Source organism: Mercenaria mercenaria, chromosome 15 (assembly GCF_021730395.1).
Source record: "Mercenaria mercenaria strain notata chromosome 15, MADL_Memer_1, whole genome shotgun sequence".
Classification (NCBI taxonomy): Eukaryota; Metazoa; Mollusca; class Bivalvia; order Venerida; family Veneridae; genus Mercenaria; species Mercenaria mercenaria.
The window spans coordinates 45,038,556-45,061,292 of NC_069375.1; the positions used below are offsets into that span (position 1 = coordinate 45,038,556).

General features: G+C 37.5%; 1 protein-coding gene across 2 annotated transcripts; it reads right to left on the reverse strand.

The window, feature by feature from the left end:
• Positions 1-1,385: 1,385 nt before the first annotated feature.
• LOC123553539 (acyl-CoA-binding domain-containing protein 6-like) lies at positions 1,386-22,055 on the reverse strand. Of its 2 annotated transcripts, XM_045343254.2 has the most exons (8): positions 21,897-22,055; positions 21,047-21,111; positions 15,057-15,153; positions 12,163-12,360; positions 11,585-11,674; positions 9,707-9,775; positions 8,702-8,732; positions 4,961-5,065 (listed from the first exon to the last, which is right to left on the reverse strand). In XM_045343254.2, the coding sequence occupies exons 1-6, from the start codon at positions 22,011-22,013 to the stop codon at positions 9,713-9,715; spliced, it is 630 nt and encodes a 209-aa protein (XP_045199189.1). In that variant the 5' UTR covers positions 22,014-22,055; the 3' UTR covers positions 4,961-5,065; positions 8,702-8,732; positions 9,707-9,712. The 2 variants fall into 2 exon arrangements, with proteins under 2 accessions (XP_045199183.2, XP_045199189.1); XM_045343248.2 differs by lacking the exon at positions 9,707-9,775 and having other exon boundaries at positions 1,386-5,065.
• Positions 22,056-22,737: the final 682 nt, after the last annotated feature.

The following is a 22,737-nucleotide window of genomic DNA, read 5'->3' on the forward strand; positions in this document are numbered from 1 at the left end:
AAACCATATATCAAACAGTTTAGACAAAAAATGGAATGGTACGCTAAACTTAAACCAATTTCTATGTCAAAAAGGGCAATAACTGAGCCAAAATCCTTGTCCTATCTATGTTTTCTTGCCTACATATGGAGACTATGATGGTAAAAAATTGGTCAAAGTTTCAAAGTCATATGTCAAACATTTTAGACAAAATATAGAATGGTACGAAAAACTTAACTTATTTCCAAGTCAAAAAAGCGCCAAAATTCAGCGAAATATCTTTGACATAGTTACATACCATTGACAAGGGATGGAGATAATCACGATAAACAAGTGTTCAAAGTTTCAAAGCAACATGTCAAATGATTTTGACAAAACATGGACTTGTACGAAAACTGAACCAATTTCCAAGTCCAAATACGGCCATAATTCAGCCAAAATACTTGACAGAGTTACGTACTCTTGCCTACAGATAGAGCTGTTAAAATGAACAAGTGATAAAAAGTTTTACAGTCATATGTCAATCAGTTTACACAAAATATGAACTGGTACAAAAAACTTAACCAAGATTTGTAAGTTAAAAGGGGTAATAATTCAGACAAAATCCTTGATGGAGTTATGTACTCTTGCCTAAAACTGAACATGGTGATGGTTCACAAGTGTTGAAAGTTTCAAAGCTATATGTCAAAAGATTTTGTCAAAATGTGGACTGGTAAGAAAAACTTAACCACCATGTGATGCCAACACAAACACCATGGCAAGTAGGATAGCTCTCCTTATTCTTGGAATACTTGAGCTACTAAAGGCCTTTAACTCTCACAATACAACACACCTATTAATCCTGCCCAAAACTGATCCTACATTTTTTTATTTTTAAATTTTTAATCAGTATAAACAAGGGGAAAAACGTATTACGTATTACGAATGTAACCACGATTTCATATCATTTTACATAAGCAGCACATTATCATAACCTGATGTAAAGAACAAATTTCTTACTTCGACACACCAAGGGGTAACTTTATAGACTGAAGGCACGTCACATCCAGTGACACAAGCGGAGTCGTGGTACATAGCATGTTAGTTTGTTTTGCTGGGCTTTAGCTCACAATGTAAACTACATCTTCATTCTCATAACAAACACTCAAAGCTGTGGCCGTAATACATAGCACAGGAGTTTCATAAAAATTGCCCTTCGAGCTGAAAGTACAAACTAAGTCAGGGGTGTATGTGTTTGGGTTGTGTCTTTTTTAACAATTTTTTAGTCATATAAATGTTGGCTAAGTAAAAGGGCTCCTCTGTGTGTTACAAGGTTAAATACATACACAGATATTGAAGAGGGACACATTCTCTTCATTTGAACATCACTGAGAAACAAATCTGTAAGATAAACCACTGTGACAATCTTAAATTTTAAAATACCATTTTATTTTTCGCAAAAGCAACTTGTAACAACAACAGTACAATACTCTTTAACAATGTTCTGTTAAAACAGACTGGATTTTTTATAAGATAAAAAAAATTATAACAGGGATCATAAGTTATTCACAAAGTAAACGCATCCTTTGATCAATTTAAGCTCAATAAAATTTAGTATATTACATAAGAAAAGATCGTGACAATATCATGTTACCTGGTCAAATGCAGTAGTGCAATAGCAAGATAAACTTGAATGTAAAACATAGTTAAAACTTTATATATGATGTAAGTTGATTTTTACATTTGTGTCAAATTATTTTCAAATGCCTCTATAATGTTGAAGTTACAGCCTGGACAAGAATTTACATGGACGCACACATACACACATGGATGGACAGAGCAATTTCAAAATGCCCAACTTTGGGGGCATAAAAAAAGAACACAAAAAGACAAGAAGAGGCACGTATCCTTAAAATTTGCTAAATGTTGTTTATGTAATGCCTAGGAAAAATGGTTTTACAAGAGAAATAAACTCATATCTACTACCATATTTCTTTACTAACGTCCCCAAAATGGCATTACATTCTGAAAAATGGGGTTGTTTATTATGAAACAAAAATTGATAATTGAGGCAGACCTACCAGACCTACAGTATGTTAAATACAGTCCCTTCTCGACAATCTCCCAGATCGTTTTCAATCATGTAAGAATTCACAGCAACTTACTGAATTAAACAGGAATTTTCTTTCAAAAAGGTATTTTGGATAAAATATGGGTGGCGGCATTTTTTAGGGAGTGGGTATCAATAATGGCATTTACAGTAAACAAATAAAAAGATTGATCCAAATTCTACCAGATTATCTTGAACTATTTAAAAACTGTTACAGCTATAGTATTTCACATTTCAATATCATCTACCTGAAAATGTAAGTTTAACTTAGCAAACAATTTGTAGAAAAATAAATGATATGGTATCATATTAACATGTATGCGCAGAATGTTGTATTTCTAAGTTCATATACTAACTGAAATACTCAAACAGTTGCTATCTGCTAGAGTAGAATAATCAATATATAAATGACAAATGAAAATTTACACTAAAACAGTAAAAAAAATTGTGTATTATTCTAAATGTGGAGACAAAAGTTATTTTAATTCCAGTTACCAAGTTTCTCTTTGTTAATGTTTTACATGGCATGCTATAAGAACCTTTCACTGGTTGTTGGTACGGATGGAATTCTATTCAGAGAAGCTTCAAAGTCTGCCCTTTTTATTCAAATAATGTTGCAGAAAATGACATTTTCATCATATTTTACGGAGGGCTGGCCACTTAAAGAGACTTAACACATATATTATGTTGCAATGCACTTTTAAGTAAATTGTTTCCTTATAACAGCTGAGTGAATAACTAAAGATATGTCATAAAACATAACATTAACAAGATGACCATGATGGTCCTGAATCGCTCACCTATCTCTACATGACCCAGTGTTCAACTGAGTATGACATCATTATTTCTATTATTTGACATAGTGACCTAGTTTTTGAGCACATGTGACCTAGATATCATCAAGATAAAAAATTCTGACCAATTTTCATGAAGATCCATTGAAAAATATGGCCTCTAGAGAGCTCACAAGGTTTTTCTATTATTTGACCTAATGACCTAGTTTTTGAAGGCACATGACCCACTTTTAAACTTGACCTAGATATCGTCACCTCAGTGCAAAAAGTGGATAACTGCATTGACTTAAAGAGAAGGACTTATTCACTTTTTGCACTAAGGTGACGATATCATCAAGGTGCACATTCTGACCAATTTTCATGAAGATCTCGTGAAAAATATGGCCTCTAGAGAGGTCACAAGGTTTTTCTATTTTTCGACCTACTGACCTAGTTTTTGACCGATCATGACCCAGTTACGAACCTGACCAAGATATAATCAAGCTGAACATTCTCACCAATCTTCATGAAGATCCATTAAGAAATATGGCCTCTAGAGAGGTCACAAGGTTTTTTCTATTTTTAGACCTACTGACCTAGTTTTTGACCCCACGTGACCCAGTTTCGAATCTGACTTAGATATCATCAAGATGAACATTCTGACCAATATTCATGAAGATCTCATGAAAAATATGGCCTCTAGAGAGGTCACAAGGTTTTTCTATTTTTAGATCTACTGACCTAGTTTTTAACCCCACGTGACCCAGTTTCGTCCTTGACCTAGATATCTTCAAGGTAAACATTCTGACCAATTTTCATGAAGATCCATTGAAAAATATCGCCTCTAGAGAGGTCACAAGGTTTTCCTATTTTTAGACCTACTGACCTAGTTTCTGACCGCACATAACCCAGTTTCGAACTTGACCTAGATATCATCAAGGTGAACATTCTGACCAATTTTCATGAAAATCCATTTAGAAATATGGCCTCTAGAGAGGTCACAAGGTTTTTCTATTTTTAGATCTACTGACCTAGTTTTTGACCCCACATAACCCAGTTTCGAACTTGACCTAGATATCATCAAGATGAACATTCTGACCAATATTCATGAAGATCTCATGAAAAATATGGCCTCTAGAGAGGTCACAAGGTTTTTCTATTTTTAGATCTACTGACCTAGTTTTTAATCCCACGTGACCCAGTTTCGAACTTGACCTAGATATCATCAAGATAAACATTCTGACCAATTTTCATGAAGATGCATTGAGAAATATGGCCTCTAGAGAGGTCACAAGGTTTTTCTATTTTTAGACCTACTGACCTAGTTTTTGACCCCACGTGACCCAGTTTCGAACTTGACCTAGATATCATCAAGGTAAACATTCTGACCAATTTTCATGAAGATCTTGTGAAATATTTGGCCTCTAGAGAGGTCACAAGGTTTTTCTATTTTTAGACCTACTGACCTAGTTTTTGATGGCACGTGACCCAGTTTCGAACTTGACCTAGATATCATTAAGATGAACATTCTGACCAACTTTCATAAAGATCCCATGAAAAATGTGACCTCTAGAGTGGTCACAAGCAAAAGTTTACGGACGGACGCACGGACGGACGACGGACACCGCGCGGTCACAAAAGCTCACCTTGTCACTTTGTGACAGGTGAGCTAAAAATAGAAATTTCCCCCTCAAACAGCTATCTTTACTTCATGAACAAAAATCAAGCACAACCCAGTTACTGTAAAAGTCTTCATATTTCGCTGGTTGTTTTTTTTCACACAAGATTTTCCCATTTCCAAGTTTTTTCTCGAGTTTTTTAATTCGTGATTTGCGACATTGGCCTTCTCCGTCAATATTGAGACAGATGGATTAGCGAGAAGGTTCATTCACGAAATTTCGCGAAAAAATAAAAGCCTCGCGAAAAAAAAGACTTTTACAGTGATAGTGAAAAATCTCATCAAAACTGGCTATTTTGTTTTTCCCAACAACATTCACTGTTTTATCTTAAAGAGTATATCACAGTATGGTCATAATTAATTCCCCAATATATTGGTGCTGTTTTGTACTTCATCTGTTCGGAAAACTCGAGATAATTTGTTTAATCTCTTCAGTTGTGTCAGCAACCAAACTTTGAACTGTCTGTCCGTCCGAGTCGGGAATGTTGATGTCAGCATTGCTCTTCAGTAACAACCTCACTACCTCTGGATGTTCACATATCACAGCTGTAACATACAAATAGAAAAAAGCTATTGTTCAAATTTTGAAACATGAATCTTTTGCTGATTCTCTCTAGGTACTTAACAATAAGTGTATGATAATGCTATGAACGTCCAAGTTTATTGACCTGACTAAGGTGAAATTAACTTGGTCAGGTCCACAGACTTCAAAGGGTATTCATAGATAATATCATATAGTTAGTATTTTCTTAAAAATGAACATTGAAGGTAATATACCAGTTAGATCATTTGTTAGAATTTTTTTACAGATATTCAACCTAACCTATAGTTACTAGTTACTAATGATCTACAATTTTTTATCTACAGATCTATACTTAAATATAGCACATGAGTTCTTGTTTGAAGAATAGTTGCTGATTCAAGTTTGTTTAACAGAAGTTGGGAACATCACTTTCCCTGCTGAATGTCACCTTATATGGATCTCCATGTGACAAGTTGTCGAACAGAGGTAAGCGTATTATACCAGTCATAAAATAATAGACAACAAGAGCACCTTAATGCAGAGCAATATACGCCCAAAGGTATCACCTTTGACCACTAATACTTAGTGTGACCTTGACCTTGAAGCGAGCCATCTGAAACATGGCTTTGCATGTCATCTCGATGTGGTGAACATTTGCGCAAAGTTTCTTTACAAGAGGGTCATGATGACCCTAGATCGCTCACCTGAGTAATATGAGCTACATGTTTCAAATGTCAAACTGATGATAAAATATAAAGGAAGTCAGCAGGTCACATTCATGGTCAATGAAATTCAGTTTTACGATTTGGGTGCAAAACTGTGTAAATCATCAATATTTCAAGGCTGTATCTTAAAAAACAAGAAAGTAGGTCAGTAGGTCAAGATCACAATCAAGTGACATCATATTACTTGGGGTCATCAGGTAATTATAATTAAATAGTCTTGGAAATAGGATCAGATGATTTTTTAAGTATTTTTCCTATATAACTCACATAATAACTAAGTGACCCCAGGGCGGGGTCTTTTTTAACCCCAGGGGCATAATTTGAACAATTTTTGTAGAGGACTACTAGACAATGCGTCATACCAAATATCAAAAGCCTAGGTCGTATGGTTTCTGACAAGAAGATTTTTAAAGCTTTTTCCTATATAAGTCTATATAAAACTTGGGACCCCCAGGGCAGGGCCTCTTTTCACCCCAGGGGTACAATTTGAACAAGTTTGGTTGAGGGCCATAAGACAATGCTACAAACCAAATATCAAAGGTCTAAGAGTTGTGGTTTCAGACAAGAAGATTTTTAAACTTTTTTTCCTATATCAGTCTATGTAAAACTTGGGACCCCCGGGGCGGGGCCACATTTGACCCTAGGGGGATAATTTTAACAATCTTGGTAGAGGACTACTAGATGATGCTACATACCAAATATCAAAGCCCTAGGCCATGTGGTTTTGTACAAGAAGATTTTCAAAGTTTTTCCTATATAACTCTATATAAAACATGTGACCCCCGGGGCGGGGCCATATTTGACCCTAGGGGGATAATTTGAACAATCTTGGTAGAGGACCACTAGATGATGCTACATACCAAATATCAAAGCCCTAGGCCATGTGGTTTTGTACAAGAAGATTTTCAAAGTTTTCCCTATATAACTCTATATAAAACATGTGACCCCTGGGGCGGGGCCATATTCGACCCTAGGGGGATAATTTGAACAACCTTGGTAGAGGATCACTAGATGATGCTACATACCAAATATCAAAGCCCTAGGCCATGTGGTTTTGTACAAGAAGATTTTCAAAGTTTTCCCTATATATCTCTATATAAACCATGTGACCCCCGGTGCGGGGCCATATTTGACCCTAGGGGGATAATTTGAAAAACCTTGGTAGAGGACCACTAGATGATGCTACATACCAAATATCAAAGCCCTAGGCCATGTGGTTTTGTACAAGAAGATTTTCAAAGTTTTCCCTATATAACTCTGTATAAACCATGTGACCCCCGGGACAGGGCCATATTTGACCCTAGGGGGATAATTTGAACAATCTTGGTAGAGGACCACTAGATGATGCTACATACCAAATATCAAAGCCCTAGGCCATGTGGTTTTGTACAAGAAGATTTTCAAAGTTTTCCCTATATAACTCTATATAAACCATGTGACTCCCGGGGCGGGGCCATATTTGACCCTAGGGGGATAATTTGAACAATTCTGGTAGAGAACCACTAGGTGATGCTACACACCAGATATCGAAGTCCTAGGCCCTGTGGTTTTGGACAAGAAGATTTTTAAAGTTTTTCCTTTCGGTTGCCATGGCAACCAGAGTTCTATATGGAATTCAATTATTTGAAAAATTTTGAAAGGGAACCACCCAAGGATCATTCCTGTGAAGTTTGGTGTAATTCTGCCCAGTGGTTTTCAAGAAGAAGATTTTTTTTGGAAATGTTGACGGACGGACGACGCACGCTGGACATTGAGTGGTCACAATAACTCACCATGAGCCTTTGGCTCAGGTGAGCTAAAAATCTTTCAAGCAGTTCAAGAGTAACAGAGCAGACACAACATAAAGTCATATGACCTTTGACCCCTAAGTGTGACCTTGACCTTGAAGCCAACCATCCAAAACATGCGCCCTGCATGTCGTCTTGATGTGGTGAACATTCATGCCAAGTTTGTTTGAAATCCTTCAAGGGACTCAAGAGTACAGAGCAGACACAAAATTGCTAATGGACGGACAGAGCATCATAATATAATACGTTCCTTCAGGTGTATAAAAACAATGACATCGTATACCATTCTAAATACATGTACATGTATACTTAAAAGTGGTAGTAGAAACTTCTTGTACTTGTAATACTCTAGCAGCACTGAACTTCCATTCAGAAAATGTTTTTGTTACAGTATTTTTCATTTTCACTTTGGGCAATTTTAACTCCATTTTGTCACTGAATTCTAATGCATGTAACCCAAATATCTTCATGAGCATAAATGCAATGCCCTGTAAGAAATCAATACATTTTTAAAGAAAAACAAAAGATTGCATATGCAAAAGATTTACCATGAATTATTCCAACGCGCCATGAGTAAACCAACATAGTACGTTTGTGTACCGCATGGATTCAGACCAGCCTGCGCTGTCTGGTCAGTATCCATGCTGTTCGCTTTCAAAGCCTATTGTAATTAGAGAAACTGTTAGTGAACAGCATGGATCCTGACCGGACTGCGCAGATGCGCAGGCTGGTCTGGATCCATGCTGGTCGCAAATGCACTATGTTGGTTTTCTCATGGCACGGCTCAAATCAAGATTTCTTAACAATTCAAACATTCCTACAACCAGTCCTGGAGACCTGTATGACGGACAACTATATCTGATGTTGGCAGAGTAAAGTTGCTAAAACTCCTGTTACAGATTAAGTTAATCAAACCACAGTTTAGCTTAACTCAAGAAAGCCCTTAAACCTTTCTTGAAATAACATTCTAAAAGCTGAAAATGCTCAAAACTGAACAACCGTCTTGGTTTGATGTAATTTCCTTTTTCTTAAGATAGCTCCCACCAACCGTAAACTCTCAGAACTGAATTTCTCCTATGTTCCAGAGGTTGTTCAGTTTAAAGGGATTGCATTACAGAGAAGCAGAATTGCCACTACCATAACTCACCAAAATGAAGTCCAGTCTGGCCGTCAGCATCCTGTTTCAACAGAAACAAAACAATACAGTGTCTCATATGATAAACAGAAGTATACTGTAAAATAATTTGTCAGTCAGATGCTTATCATTATATCACTACAGCTGTGCCCTTGTGACCTAATGCCTCCACATATGAACTCCAAACAATAATTTAATCAACAATGAAAACACTGTTTGGAACAATAAATTATGCTGCTTAAATCAACAAGAACAAGACAATTGTTAGAGAAGCATATCTTGTGGTTACTGGTTCAAACCCTGGCGGCAGCAGACTTTTACCATGGTTTCTGAACTAGTCAGAAAACAGGGAAACCGTCTTCAAACACTGCCAAAAAACTTTCATAACTAGTGCTGCTTTTGGGAAAAGCGCATGTCTCCCACAACTGCCTAATCATCTAGATTGGCATTTCTTTTCCATTATGTATCTGCGTTAACCATGCACCAAGACATGTATCACTGGCATCAGTATTGTCGGTGATTCAAAGACCATAATTCCAAAGTGCCTGGGCCGGTTTGACTAGCTTATCAAACTTGGCCGAGGACTTTTTGGCAAACATAGTCCGAGAGTTGAACGCAATACTGTCGTAAGTCCTTCTTTATTTAATACGAGTTACTACAGTATTGCGTTCAGCCCTCTATATTACTTTCTTCAAGTCTGGTGAAGATCGGATGAGAAATGTTCAACTTAAAGAGTGCGGACAAGATATGTGACAGACGGACACAAACAGTGACAGACTGTCAAACACAGACACGAGTAAATCAATATTTCTCCACCACAGTGGTGTGGGAGACATAATTAATAATGATGTATAGTCACAAATAAACTAAATTACACTTCTTGCTGATATGAGGTAGGCAAGGTTCCAACCTTGCAGGCAAAACCCATTTTGAGCTTAACCAGCATGCTTTTTTCATATTCTTAAATTCAACAGTGCCTAGCTAATGCTCTTGAGTAGATCCACTGCTCTTGCCTACCTGTACTTAGTTGGAAAAGTATACGATTGTCCAATTACGAGCCATGAATAGATAACCCTGTCTTTCCCACTAAAATAGGGTGAAGAAAATACGTTATTAATGTCATTTGTACTAGTCATCTAATAACATCATTAACTAGAAACATAATGCCAGAAAATATCCAGAACTACATGCCAAAGCAGTTTATAAATTACAATATCTTTTGAAGTGATAGGAAAGAAAAATGATCTTACATGTCTGCCAGTGGAGAACAGCATTGGGAAAGAGAAAATTCAGAACCAAACCAAGTTAAAACCCATAGTGGTGTAAAGCATGAAAGAGTTCAGCCCGGAACCAGGTTCAAACCTGTAGTGGCATTAGGCAAGGAGAACCCAAGCTTCCAACCCGGTTCAAACCCATCGTGGTGTTAGGCAAGAGAGAATTCAGCCAAAAACCAGGTTCAAACCTATAGTTGTGTCAGGCAAGAGAGAATTCAGCCCCCAACCAGGTTCAAACCTATAGTGGTGTTAGGCAAGAGAGAATTCAGCCCCCAACCAGTTTCAAACACGTAGTGGCAATAGGCAAGAGAGAATTCTGCTGCCAACCAGGTTCAAACCCATAGTGGTGTTAGGAAAGAGAGAATTTAGTCCCCAACCAGGTTCAAACCCATAGTGGTGTTAGGAAAGAGAGAATTTAGTCCCCAACCAGGTTCAAACCCACAGTGGTGTTAGGAAAGAGAGAATTTAGTCCCCAACCAGGTTCAAACCCACAGTGGTGTTAGGAAAGAGAGAATTTAGTCCCCAACCAGGTTCAAACCCATAGTGGTGTTAGGAAAGAGAGAATTTAGTCCCCAACCAGGTTCAAACCCATAGTGGTGTTAGGAAAAAGAGAATTTAGTCCCCAACCAGGTTCAAACCCACAGTGGTGTTAGGAAAGAGAGAATTTAGTCCCCAACCAGGTTCAAACCCATAGTGGTGTTAGGCATGAGAAAATTCAGACCCCAATCAGGTTTAAACCCACAGTGGTGTTAGGCAAGAGAAAAATCAGCCCCTAACCAGGTTCAAACCCATAGTGGCAGAGGCCTCCAACTAGGTTCAAACCTACAGTGGTGCTAGGCAAGAGAGAATTCAGCCTCAAGCCAGGTTCAAACCAAGTGGTGTTAGGCAAGAGATATCAGCCCCTAACCAGTTTCAAACCAAGTGGTGTCAGGCAAAGAGAGAATTCAGCCTCAAACCAGGTTCAAACCCAGTGGTGTTAGTCAAGAGAGAATTCAAACCTGTAGTGACATTAGGCAAGAGGCCACCAACCAGGTTCAAACCCATAGTGGTGTTAGGCAAGCTCCAACCAGGTTCAAACCCACTGTGGTGTTAGGCAAAAGAGAATTCAGCACCCAACCAGGTTCAAACCCATAGTTGTGTCAGGCAAGAGAGAATTCAGCCTGAAACCAGGTTCAAACCTATAGTTGTGTCAGGCAAAAGAGAATTCAGCCCCCAACCAGGTTCAAACCCATAGTGGTGTTAGGCAAGAGAGAATTCAGCCCCCCAACCAGGTTTAAACCAACGATGTGTCATTCAGCCCCCAACCAGGTTTAAACCCACAGTGGTGTTAGGCAAGAAAGGAATCAACCCCCAACCAGGTTCAAACCCAGTAGTGTTAGGCAAGAGAGAATTCAGCCCCCAACCAGGTTCAAACCCAGAGTGGTGTAAGACAAGATAGAATTCAGCCCCTGACCAGGCTCAAACCTACAGTGGTGTGGAGAAAGATAAAATTCAGCTCCTGATCAGGCTTAAACCCTCAGTGGTGGTGGGCAAGAGAGAATTCAGCATCTGACCAGGCTAAAACCTAGCATTGTGTTGGGCAAAATAGAATACTAAGAACACAGCTTCATACAGTACATACCTGTATATTTATGTTAGCACCATGTTTTAGAAGTGTGTTTACCATCTGTGCATCACCCCTATCACAGGCCCAATGAAGTAACACCATACCCTAAAAGGTAAATCATAATTAATATACTATACAAGAATTATGGGGTGAAATTATAATACTGTTAACAAAGAATTGTTTACAATGGCATTATCTTGGGGAGATTCATTTTAAATACCGACATCTTTGTGATTATTCATGTCCATATCTCATCAAAGTTACAGAATGACTATTTCAAATTTGCAGTTTTGTTATCCTTGCAATTTCATAAACTTTAACCCTTAGCCTAATGGCGGCAAGTCGTTTTGCCTTTGCGACCAGTGCAGACCAAGATCAGCCTGCACACATCCATGCAGGCTGATCATGGTCTGCACTGTTCGCTGTTCAGTCAGTGAATTTTCAGTGAACATCCCTTCAAATAATAAATGGTACTGCCCAAATTGAAAAATAGACCAGTCCATTTTAGAAATTTAGCAGAGTAAGGGTTAAAATTGTTAAGTTTACAGTATAACCATGTAGCTAAACCGATGTTTTTTACAGAAAAATCTCACCTCTGAATCTTTTTGATCAATACGGCTACTGTTATCTTCCAGTAATTGTACAACACGTTTAATATCACCATCTTTACACCAGTCGAATACTGTCTTCAGTTCATCATCTATGTTAGCGTCTGGATTCATCATTGTGCTTACTGCTACCCCAAGAGTCATTTGTTTCCCACTGGTCTGTTTGTCTGGAGACTTTGATACCTGATATATAATACAAAATTTATTGTACTTTAAACTTAATAGATTTTTTTGTATAAATGTATCATAAATATATTTTTTCCTAGTATCCCTGTATAAATTGAACTGCGTGGGAAAATCATTAATGTCAGTGTTTTCATGGTCATATAAAACCAAGTAAATGTAAAAAAGTGTTCAACCTTAGGAAGAAACCCTTGCCTAGACATCAGTTATAGCAGAATGGGTCTGAATGGTTATGAAATGTTCCACTTGCCTAGGAAGGCATGGAGCAAGTGTACATGTACACTAAACAGAATTGCTTAAGTACTTCCCTAAACCATAGGAATCTGCGTAAGCCAATTATAGTAATCCTTACATCTGCACCATCACTATTGAATGGATAGGTCAAGAAGTTTTGTTTTCTTCAACAAGAGCTCCATCAAGCGGGGCAATATACGCCAAAAGGGTTATATCAAAGAAGAAGAAAAAGCATTTTTAAAGATTTTTCGGTGGGGTATGTGATGGGGTGGGGAGCAGGGTGTGTGTGCACGGTGGTGGTGATAGGAGACAGGAAACTAAAGGGCAAGAAACTAAATGAAGAAAAAATAAAAAAATTATAAAATATTTTTTTTTGGTGTGGGTGAGGGGGGGGGGGGGGGGGGGGGGAAGCAGGATGCAATGAAGACTGTTGCAGTCTGCATCAACACCTGCCTATATTCCAAGTTTCAAGTCAATATCTTTAATAGTTTTTTAAGTTATGCTCTGGACATGAAATATGATGGGCAGATTTCACCTTGCTGTGAACTAGACCTTTGACCTAACACCCTGGTTTATGCACTCTGCAAACTGTCTCATCATCACCTACTAACATCCCAAGTTTGAAGTCAATACCTTGAATGGTTAATAAGTTACGCTCCGGTCACAAAATAAAACAGACAAATTTGATCTTTGAGCTCAATCTGTGACCATGACCTTCAACCTATAGACCCAGTTCATATGCTCTGCACATTGTCTCGTCACCACCTACTAACAAGTAAAGTTTGAAGTCAATACCTTGCATGTTTATTTAGTTATGCTCCAGACACGAAATGTGATTGCCAATTTTGACCTTTTAGCTCAACATGTGACCTTGACCTTTGACCTACAGAGCCAGTTCAAGCGCTCTGCACATCGCCTTATTGTCATCTATCTGGTTATAAAGTTATGTTCCGGACACAAATTATGACCGACAGGTGGACGGACAGGCGCAAGTGCCATCACATAATACGTCCCCTTTTTCTAAACGGGCAAATAACAAGAGCTGTCCGTAAGACAGCCAAGCTCGACTATTCGAAAAATTGTCACAGAAGCTGGAAATTATTACCCAATTGTTTAATAAAAAAAGAGTTTTAAGTTCAAAAGGGACATATCAGAGTTAGGACTTGATGCTATCAACTAGTTTTATAACCCCCAAGAAACATGTTAAGTTTCAATTCAAAATCTCCATTAGTTTTTTGGGGATAGTAACTTGCATGTAAAACTTTAACCAGAATTTTTTTAAGTCCAAAAGGGGGCTAATTGCTCAAATACATGTTAAAAGTTATGGAACTTGACCCAGTGAGGTTGGTCTTGACCTAGAAAAAGAATAATAAGTTTCAAAGTATATGCCTTTGGTTTAAAAGCTGTATGTACTTGCAAGCAAACTTTAACCAGGATTTTCAAGTCCAAAAGGGGCATAATTTGCCCAAAATACAAGTCAGAGTTTGGGACTTGGTGCTATCAACTAGTTTTATAACCCCGGAAGACACATGTGAAGTTTTAATTTAATATCTGTAGTAGTTTTGGAGATAGTTACTTGCATGAAAAAAATTTAAAACCAGGATTTTCTAAGTCCAAAAGGGGGGATATTTGCCCAAAATACATGTCAGAGTTTATGACTTGACCCCGTGAGGTAGGTAATTGATCTAGAAAAGAAAAAATAAGTTTCAAATCTATATGCCTTTTAGTAATAGCTGTATGTACTTGCACGCAAAACATTAACCAGAATTTTCTAAGTCAAAAGGGGGCATAATTTGGCCAAAATACATGCCAGAGTTAGGGACTTGACCCAGTGAGGTAGGTAATTGATATTTGAAAAGAAAAAATAAGTTTCAAAACTATATGCCTTTTAGTAATAGCTGTATGTACTTGCACGCAAACTTTAACCAGAATTTTCTAAGTCCAAAAGGGGGCATAATTTGGGCCAAAATGAAGGCAGAGTTATGGGACTTGGTGCTATAAAATAGTTTTATAACCCCGAAGACAAAATGTGAAGTTTCAATTCAATATCTACATTATTTTGGAGATAGTAACTTGCATGTAAAACTTTAACCAGAATTTTCTAAGTCCAAAAGGGGGCATAATTTGCTCAAAATACATGTTAGAGTTATAGAACTTGACCCAGTGAGGTTGGTTATTGACCTAGAAAAAGAATAAATAAGTTTCAAAGCTATATGCCTTTAAATGATAGCTGTATGTACTTGCATGCAAAAACTTAACCAAGGTGTGACGCCGACGCCGACGCCAGGGTGAGTAGAATAGCTAGACTATTCTTCGAATAGTCGAGCTAAAAATGATACATGCTGACACTTGTGAAATGAATTCATTTCTGACAATAATTTAGGTTCTGGCAAACCTCAGCAACATGGCAATAATCTCATCAAACTTTGAATATATACAGAAACTAATAACTTTGTGTCTACCTTCGACTGCCATTTTGGATTATGTTCAGATACAGTGTCTATATATTCTTTCATTGCACAGTCCCTACTCATATCTCCAAGCTTCTTCCATGCTGACCTGTAAAATATTAGAAAAGATCCAAACACTATATATTAAGCTTCTCAAAACAGGAAAAAACACAGAAACCAGCTATAACTTCTGTAGTACTAGAAACCATTCTTAAAAATTTATGCCCTCACAGTTTTTTTTCTAGTGCTGCTTCACCGGAATATCAAGTCATTGACATGATACCCCAACCAGTCACATTATACTGACAATAGGCTGACCAGACCTAGAACTATCTTCTTAATGCTGAGTGCCAAGTGAGGAAGCTACTAGTACCGTTTTCCATGTCTTAGACTCTATGGTACGATGCAGACGGAGCAAACTCGCAACCTTTTGCGCTCAAAGTGGGCACTCTACGACTAGGCTACCAAGGCAGTTAACAGTCTGAGTCAAAATAGAAAACAAGAGGGTCATGATGACCCTGGATCGCTCACCAGAGTAATATGAGCTAGATGTTTCAAATGTCAAACTGATGATTTTTAGAATTTTTTTGGAAGATTTTCTGATGTACAATCAAGTAACCCCTGGGGCAGGGCCAAGTTTACCCGGGGGGTCATGAATGGAACAAAGTTTGTAGAAGTCTACTAGGCAATGTAACATATCAAATATCTAAGATCTAGGCCTTCTGGTTTATTTTTAGCAAATTTATGAAGATTTCCCTATATACAATCAAGTAACCCCTGGGGTGGGTAAATTTGACCTGGGGGGTCCAGATCTGAATTTTTTTGTAGAAGTCTACTAGGCAATGCTACACGTCAAAATATCTTATAGCTAGGGCCTTCTGGTTTATTTTTAGAAAATTTTTGAAGATTTTCCCATGTAAAAACAAGTGACCCCATTGGGGGGGGGTCAATTTGACCACAGGGGTCATGATTTTAAATTTTTTGTAGAAAATCTAAATAGGCAATGCTACACATCAATATCTAAGATCTAGGCCTTTTGGTTTATTTTTAGAAATTTTTGAAGATTTTCCTATGTAAAATCAAGTGGGCCCCCGGGACGGGGTCAATTTTTACCCCGGGGGCATGAATGGAACAAAATTTGTAGAGGTCCACTAGGCTATGTAACATATCAAATAAACTAAGATCTAGGCCTTCTGTTTTTTTAGCAAATTTATGAAGATTTCCCTAACCAGTCACATTATACTGACAATAGGCTGACCAGACCTAGAACTATCTTCTTAATGCTGAGTGCCAAGTGAGGAAGCTACTAGTACCATTTTCCATGTCTTAGACTCTATGGTACGATGCAGACGGAGCAAACTCGCAACCTTTTGCGCTCAAAGTGGGCACTCTACGACTAGGCTACCAAGGCAGTTAACAGTCTGAGTCAAAATAGAAAACAAGAGGGTCATGATGACCCTGGATCGCTCACCAGAGTAATATGAGCTAGATGTTTCAAATGTCAAAATGATGGTTTTTTGAATTTTTTTGGAAGATTTTTGATGTACAATCAAGTAACCTCTGGGGCTGGGCAAGTTTAGGGGGGTATGAATGACAAAGTTTGTAGAAGTCTATAGGCAATTTAAATATAAATATCTAAGATCTAGGCCTTCTGTTTATTTTTAGCAAATTTTTGAAGATTTCCTTTTACCATCAAGTTACCCCTGGGGTTGGTTAAATTTGACTCTGGGGGGTCCAGATTTTGATTTTTTTTTGTAGAAGTCTACAGGCAATGCTACACGTCAAATATCTTAGATCTAGGCCTCTAGGTTCTTTTTGAAAATTTTTGAAGATTTTTCCTATGTAAAAATCAAGTGACATGGGAGGGGTCAATTTGACCAGGGGTAATGTTTGAAATTTTTTTGCTGTAGAAGTCTACTAGGCATTCGCTACAATCAAAATATCTAAGATCTAGGCCTTTTGGTTTAGCTTTAAGAAATTTTTGAAAATTTTCTATGTAAATCAAGTGGACCTGGGAACGGGGTCAATTTTGACCCGGGGTCATGATTTGAAACAGATTTTGTAGAGGTCCACTAGGCAATGTACATGATTGAAATATCTAAGTGTATAGGCCTTAGGTATATTTTTTAGAAAATTTTGAAGTTTTCTATGTAAAAACAATTTTATGTAAATCAAGTGACCTGGGCCGGGGTCAATTTTGACCGGGGGTAAGTATTTGAACAAATTTTGTAGAGGTCCATAGGCAATGCTCAAGTCAAATATTAAGTGTAGGCTTTGGTACACATACTTTTCCTAAAACACACTATAATTTTTAGAAAAAAATTTGAGGATTTTTTGTCTATGTTACAATCAAGTAAACCCATTATGCAGGGTCAATTTGATCCGGGGGGGGTCATGATTTGGACTAATTATGTAGAAGTCTACTAGGCAATGCTACATGTTAAATATCTAAGATCAGGCCCCTTCTGGTTTATTTTTAGAAAATTTTTGAAGATTTTCCTATGTAAAATCAAGGACCCTGGGGTGGGGTCAATTTGACCCTGGGGTCATGATTTGAATAAATTTGTAGAGGTCCACTAGGCAATGCTACATGTAAATATCTAAGCTCTAGCCTTCTGTTTATTTTTTTAAAAAATTTTTTTGAAGATTTTCCTATGTAAAAAATAAAGTGACCCTGGGGCGGGTCAATTTTGACCCCGGGGTCATGATTTGAACAACTTTAGTAGAGGTCCTCTAGGTAATGCTACATGTCAAATATCTAACCCTCTAGGCTTCGGGGTTTTTGAGAAGAAGATTTTTAAGATTTTTCCTATGTAAAATCAAGTGACCCCTAGGGCGGGTCAATTTTGCCCCCGGGGGTCATGTTTTGAACAAATTTGGTAGAGGAAACCCCTAGGCAATGCTTCATACCAAATATCTAAGCTCTAGGTCTTCCTGGTTTTTGAGAAGAAGATTTTTAAAGTTTTCCTTTCTGTTGCCATGGCAACCAGAGTTCTGCAGGGAATTCAATTCTTTGAACAATTTTTAAAGAAGACCATCCAAGGAATACCCCTGTGAAGGCTCAAAAAATTTGGGGCCTGTTGATTTAGGAGGAGATGTTTTTTTAAAGGAAAGTGGGGGACGGACGACGCCGGACGGGGAGCGATCACCAAAAAGCTCACCCCGAGCACTTTGTGCTCAGGTGAGCTAAAAATGTACACTTACACAGAAAAGCATAGTTTTAATGATGCACATGTATGAGCTCACACAGTCAAGGACATAATTAAAAGGAGGTAATAAAGATCAACAGATTCAATGTTTCTTTCTACTGTAGTAATCAAATATTTAAAGTTTCAAACCTTTGATAAGTATCAGAGCTAACAATAACCTAACAAGAGGGCCATGATGGCCCTATATCGCTCACCTGAGTAGAGTTGCTTGCTTGAACAAATTTCTTAGCTAAAGCTTTAAGATCTAGGCCTTCTGGTTTATTTTTAGCAAATTTATGAAGATTTCCCTATGTACAATCAAGTAACCCATGGGGCTGGGTCAATTTGACCCTGGGGGTCAAGATTTGATGTAGAGGTCTACTAGGCAATGCTACATGTCAAATATCTAAGCTCTAGGCCTTCTGGTTTATTTTTAGAAAATTTTGAAGATTTTTCTATGTACAATCGTAACCCCATGGGACGGGGTCAATTTGAATCCAGGGGTCATGATTTGAACAAATTTTGTAGAAGTCTAATAGGCAATGCTACATGTCAAATATCTAAGCTCTAGGCATTCTGGTTTATTTTTAGAAAATTTTGAAGATTTTTCTATGTACAATCAAGTAACCCCATGGGACGGGGTCAGTTTGATCCCGGGGGTCATGATTTGAAAATTTTTTGTAGAAGTCTATCAGGCAATGCTACATGTCAAATATCTAAGATCTAGGCCTTCTGGTTTATTTTTAGAAAATTTTGAAGATTTTTCTATGTACAATCAAGTAACCCCATGGGACGGGGTCAATTTGAATCCGGGGGTCATGATTTGAACAAATTTTGTTAAAGTCTAATAGGCAATGCTACATGTCAAATATCTAAGCTCTAGGCATTCTGGTTTATTTTTAGAAAATTTTGAAGATTTTTCTATGTACAATCAAGTAACCCCATGGGACGGGGTCAGTTTGATCCCGGGGTTCATGATTTGAATTTTTTTTGTAGAAGTCTATTAGGCAATGCTACATGTCAAATATCTAAGATCTAGGCCTACTGGTTTATTTTTAGAAAATTTTTGAAGATTTTCCTATAGAAAATCAAGTGACCTCTTGGGCGGGGTCAATCTTGACCCCGGGGGTCATGATTTGAACAAATGTTGTAGAGGTCCACTAGGCAATGCTACATGTCAAATATCTAAGCTCTAGGCCTTCTGGTTTATTTTTTATTTTTTGAAGATTTTCCTATAGAAATCTATGTAAAATAAAGTGACCCCTGGGGCGGGGTCAATTTTTATCCCGGGGTCATGATTTGAACAATTTTAGTAGAGGTCCACTAGGCAATGCTACATGTCAAATAACTAAGCTCTAGGGCTTCTGGTTTCTGAGAAGAAGATTTTTTAAGATTTTCATATGTAAAATCAAGTGACCCCTGGGGCGGGGTCAATTTTGACAAGAGGGTCATGATCTGAACAAATTTGGTAGAGGTCCACTAGGCAATGCTTCACACCAAATATCTAAGCTCTAGGGCTTCTGGTTTTTGAGAAGAAGATTTTTAAAGTTTTTCCTTTCGGTTGCCATGGCAACCAGAGTTCTGCATGGAATTCAATTCTTTGAACAATTTTTAAAGAAGACCATCCAAGGAACATCCCTGTGAAGTTTCATCAAAATTGGCCTGTTGGTTTAGGAGGAGATGTTGTTTAAAGAAAAGTGTGGACGGACGACGGACGGTGAGCGATCACAATACCTCACCCTGAGCACTTTGTGCTAAGGTGAGCTAAAAAGGACATAACAAGATATATATGTTCATAAGAATTGTGGCAGCCATATTACGTTTAAAGACATTTTGACCCTTTAAGCAGGAAATTATTTACCTTAATGAAAAAAATTACTTTTTTTCTAAATCATGTAACTATGTGTGTGTTTGGGTTTAATGTCTTTTCAACAATTTTTCAGTCTGACAAATAAACGACGGAAATCATGTATGGGAATTGCATCTGAAACTCCCTGTCTCATTCACAATTTGCATTTAAATCTTTTGCATTTTTTTCAGGAAATGAAAGACGTTTATTATATGTTTGTTTGCTTTGGGATTTGTGCCATTTTTCAACAGTTTTTCAGCTAGGTAACAGTGGGCAGTTAACCTAAACAGTGTGTGTGTGTGTGTTCGGGTTTAACGTCTTTTTCAAAAAATTTCAGTCATATAAACGATGGTGTCTACTTGTAGCAGTGAGCATAATGCCCAACTTTATAGTGCTGCTTCACTGGAATATCATGCCGTTGACACAACATGATACCCACCCAGTCACATTATACTGACACCGAGCTGACCAGTCCTAGCACTATCCTCTTAATGCCGAGTACCAAGCGAGGAAGCTACTAGTACCATTTTTATGTCTTTGGTATGACGCGGTCAGGGATCGAACCCACGACCTCCTGCACTCGAAGCGGGCACTCTACCACTAGGCTACCAAGGCAGTTAAAGCTAAACAGTGTTCCTGGATTCTGAACCAGTACTAAGTGTTCCTGGATTCTGAACCAGTACTAATATGTTCTCTGAAAGTATCTTCCAACATGAATCAAAGGTGGAGGACAAAATTAATGATTTCAGACGCAATGTCTTTTATAAACTGTCAGGTCTGAGGATCAAACTTACAACCCTGAGATCTGTTGATCTGCATTCTCCGCATCAAGCTTAGATGGTGGACGTATTCAGTCTATGAAATCATTAATTTATAAGTGTTCAAATACAAAGCATAAATTATGTGACTGTATAGATATGTTTTATTCAAAGTTGCCATGTAAGTGTACACAAGTGTTAAATTACCATTTTTGTTTTCCCTGTAGGTCAAAGAATCCAGGTTTAGGTGTGTTACATATTCCTGCCTTCACCTAAAAGTACAAAGGATAAAGTAAACATGTGATTCATAAAAAAAAAATGGTAATGAAAATTGCAAGTTTACAACAAGTGCTATAAAAACAAACATTAGAGAGTACCTTACAAGGATGCTATGAACCGAGTTTAAAGAAGATCCACCAAGTCAATCAAGGGAAAAAGTCACTTCATGATATTTCTATTTTCAGTCTAGCGGTCCCTTAAAGGTCAAGTGTCCACATTTGAAGAAATTTAACAGAGTACTATATAAGCGCTTCATGAAAGTTGTTTAAAGTTATTCTATTTTTAGCGGTTGAGGCTCTAAAAATCTCTACAAAGATTACCTTAAAATGATGCTATGTACAGACCAAGTTTAATGAAAAGGTATCCAGCAATCAACGAAAAGAAGTTGCTTAAAGGTATTTGTTTTTTCTATGTTTGGCTACAAAAGGGAATCTAGCACTTGGTCCCCAGAAGGGATCAAGTGATCCCATTTGAACAAATTTTGGAGAGGATCTTTTAATGATGCTACAAACCAAGTTTGATGAAGATCAGTATGTTCCATAATGTGGTTCCTGATAAATTTGTTTTTCTATTTTTAGCGACAGAGGCTTGGGCTGCCTAAGGGGCTGGTAATCAATATGTTTCTGGTATTAACAGAGAACGCTAAAATTTACTATTAAAACAACTTAACTTCATGATTTCCAAATGAAATAAAATGTATTGAGCTCGCGAAAACATATTACTCAATAACTTCTTTAGATTTTTCAGTCAGATTAAGGGAAAGTAATTGTATATAAACCTGTTTATATCTGGCATATAATTTCAGCAATGTGTCTGAATCAAATGAACTTGTATTATCTCTAACAAACTCTGTTGCTGCTTCGAAAACTGAATTTATTTCGTCAGCGTTTGCCATTTTGTTGTTGTTGTTATTGCAGGCGGTGTCGGCCTAAAATGCTCTACGTCGTTTTATCCGCGAATACATCACTGTATACTATAACGGCTATCTTACATTTACACTAAATCAGATCGTAATATCGCTTAAACTATTGTGTTACGTGTATCTCTTTATCAGCATTTTACAAACCTCATAAAAAGCCTGCCGTCGTTGTGGAACTCCCTTCTGAATATACCTAGAAATAGCATAGTTTGGATACTATAGGCGATTTAAACATGCCTGATATAGATTGGACGTCTGGTACAGTTAGGGACTCTTGTAAATTTAAATCATTATATGAACAATTCTTGGAAAATCTCACAAATTTCAATCTGGATCAAGTAGCCTAGTAAAAGAACCCACAAGAGAAAACAATGTTCTTGATTTATTCTTGACAAACCAGCCTTCTCAAGTTCATTCTATCAAAATATTACCTAGTCTTGGATCGCCAGATCATAAAACTGTCTTTCATGAAATGAACATCAAAATTGGTAAACCTCGACATGTAGGCCTAAAACATGAAATCAGACTTGGCAATTTAAAAAAGCCAGCTGGGAGTTCATTCAATTCAAGTCTGATCTCAATAAATAGTTTTTGATAAACTCTCATCTAATGACCCAAACATACTGTGTGGAAAAATTTAAAAGTAAATTTAAGTCAATGAGCTATCAAAAAAAAATACATACCAACCAAAATGGCTAAA

Excerpts from the sequence above, each read along its gene's own strand:
- LOC123553539 (XM_045343248.2), bottom strand. The coding sequence starts at position 22,013 with ATGGCAAACGCTGACGAAATAAATTCAGTTTTCGAAGCAGCAACAGAG. Across the intron at positions 12,361-15,056 it reads ATCCAAAATGGCAGTCGAAG|GTATCAAAGTCTCCAGACAA; the intron begins GTAGACACAAAG and ends ATTATATATCAG. Across the intron at positions 8,733-11,584 it reads GTGCTAACATAAATATACAG|GATGCTGACGGCCAGACTGG; the intron begins GTATGTACTGTA and ends CTGTTGAAACAG.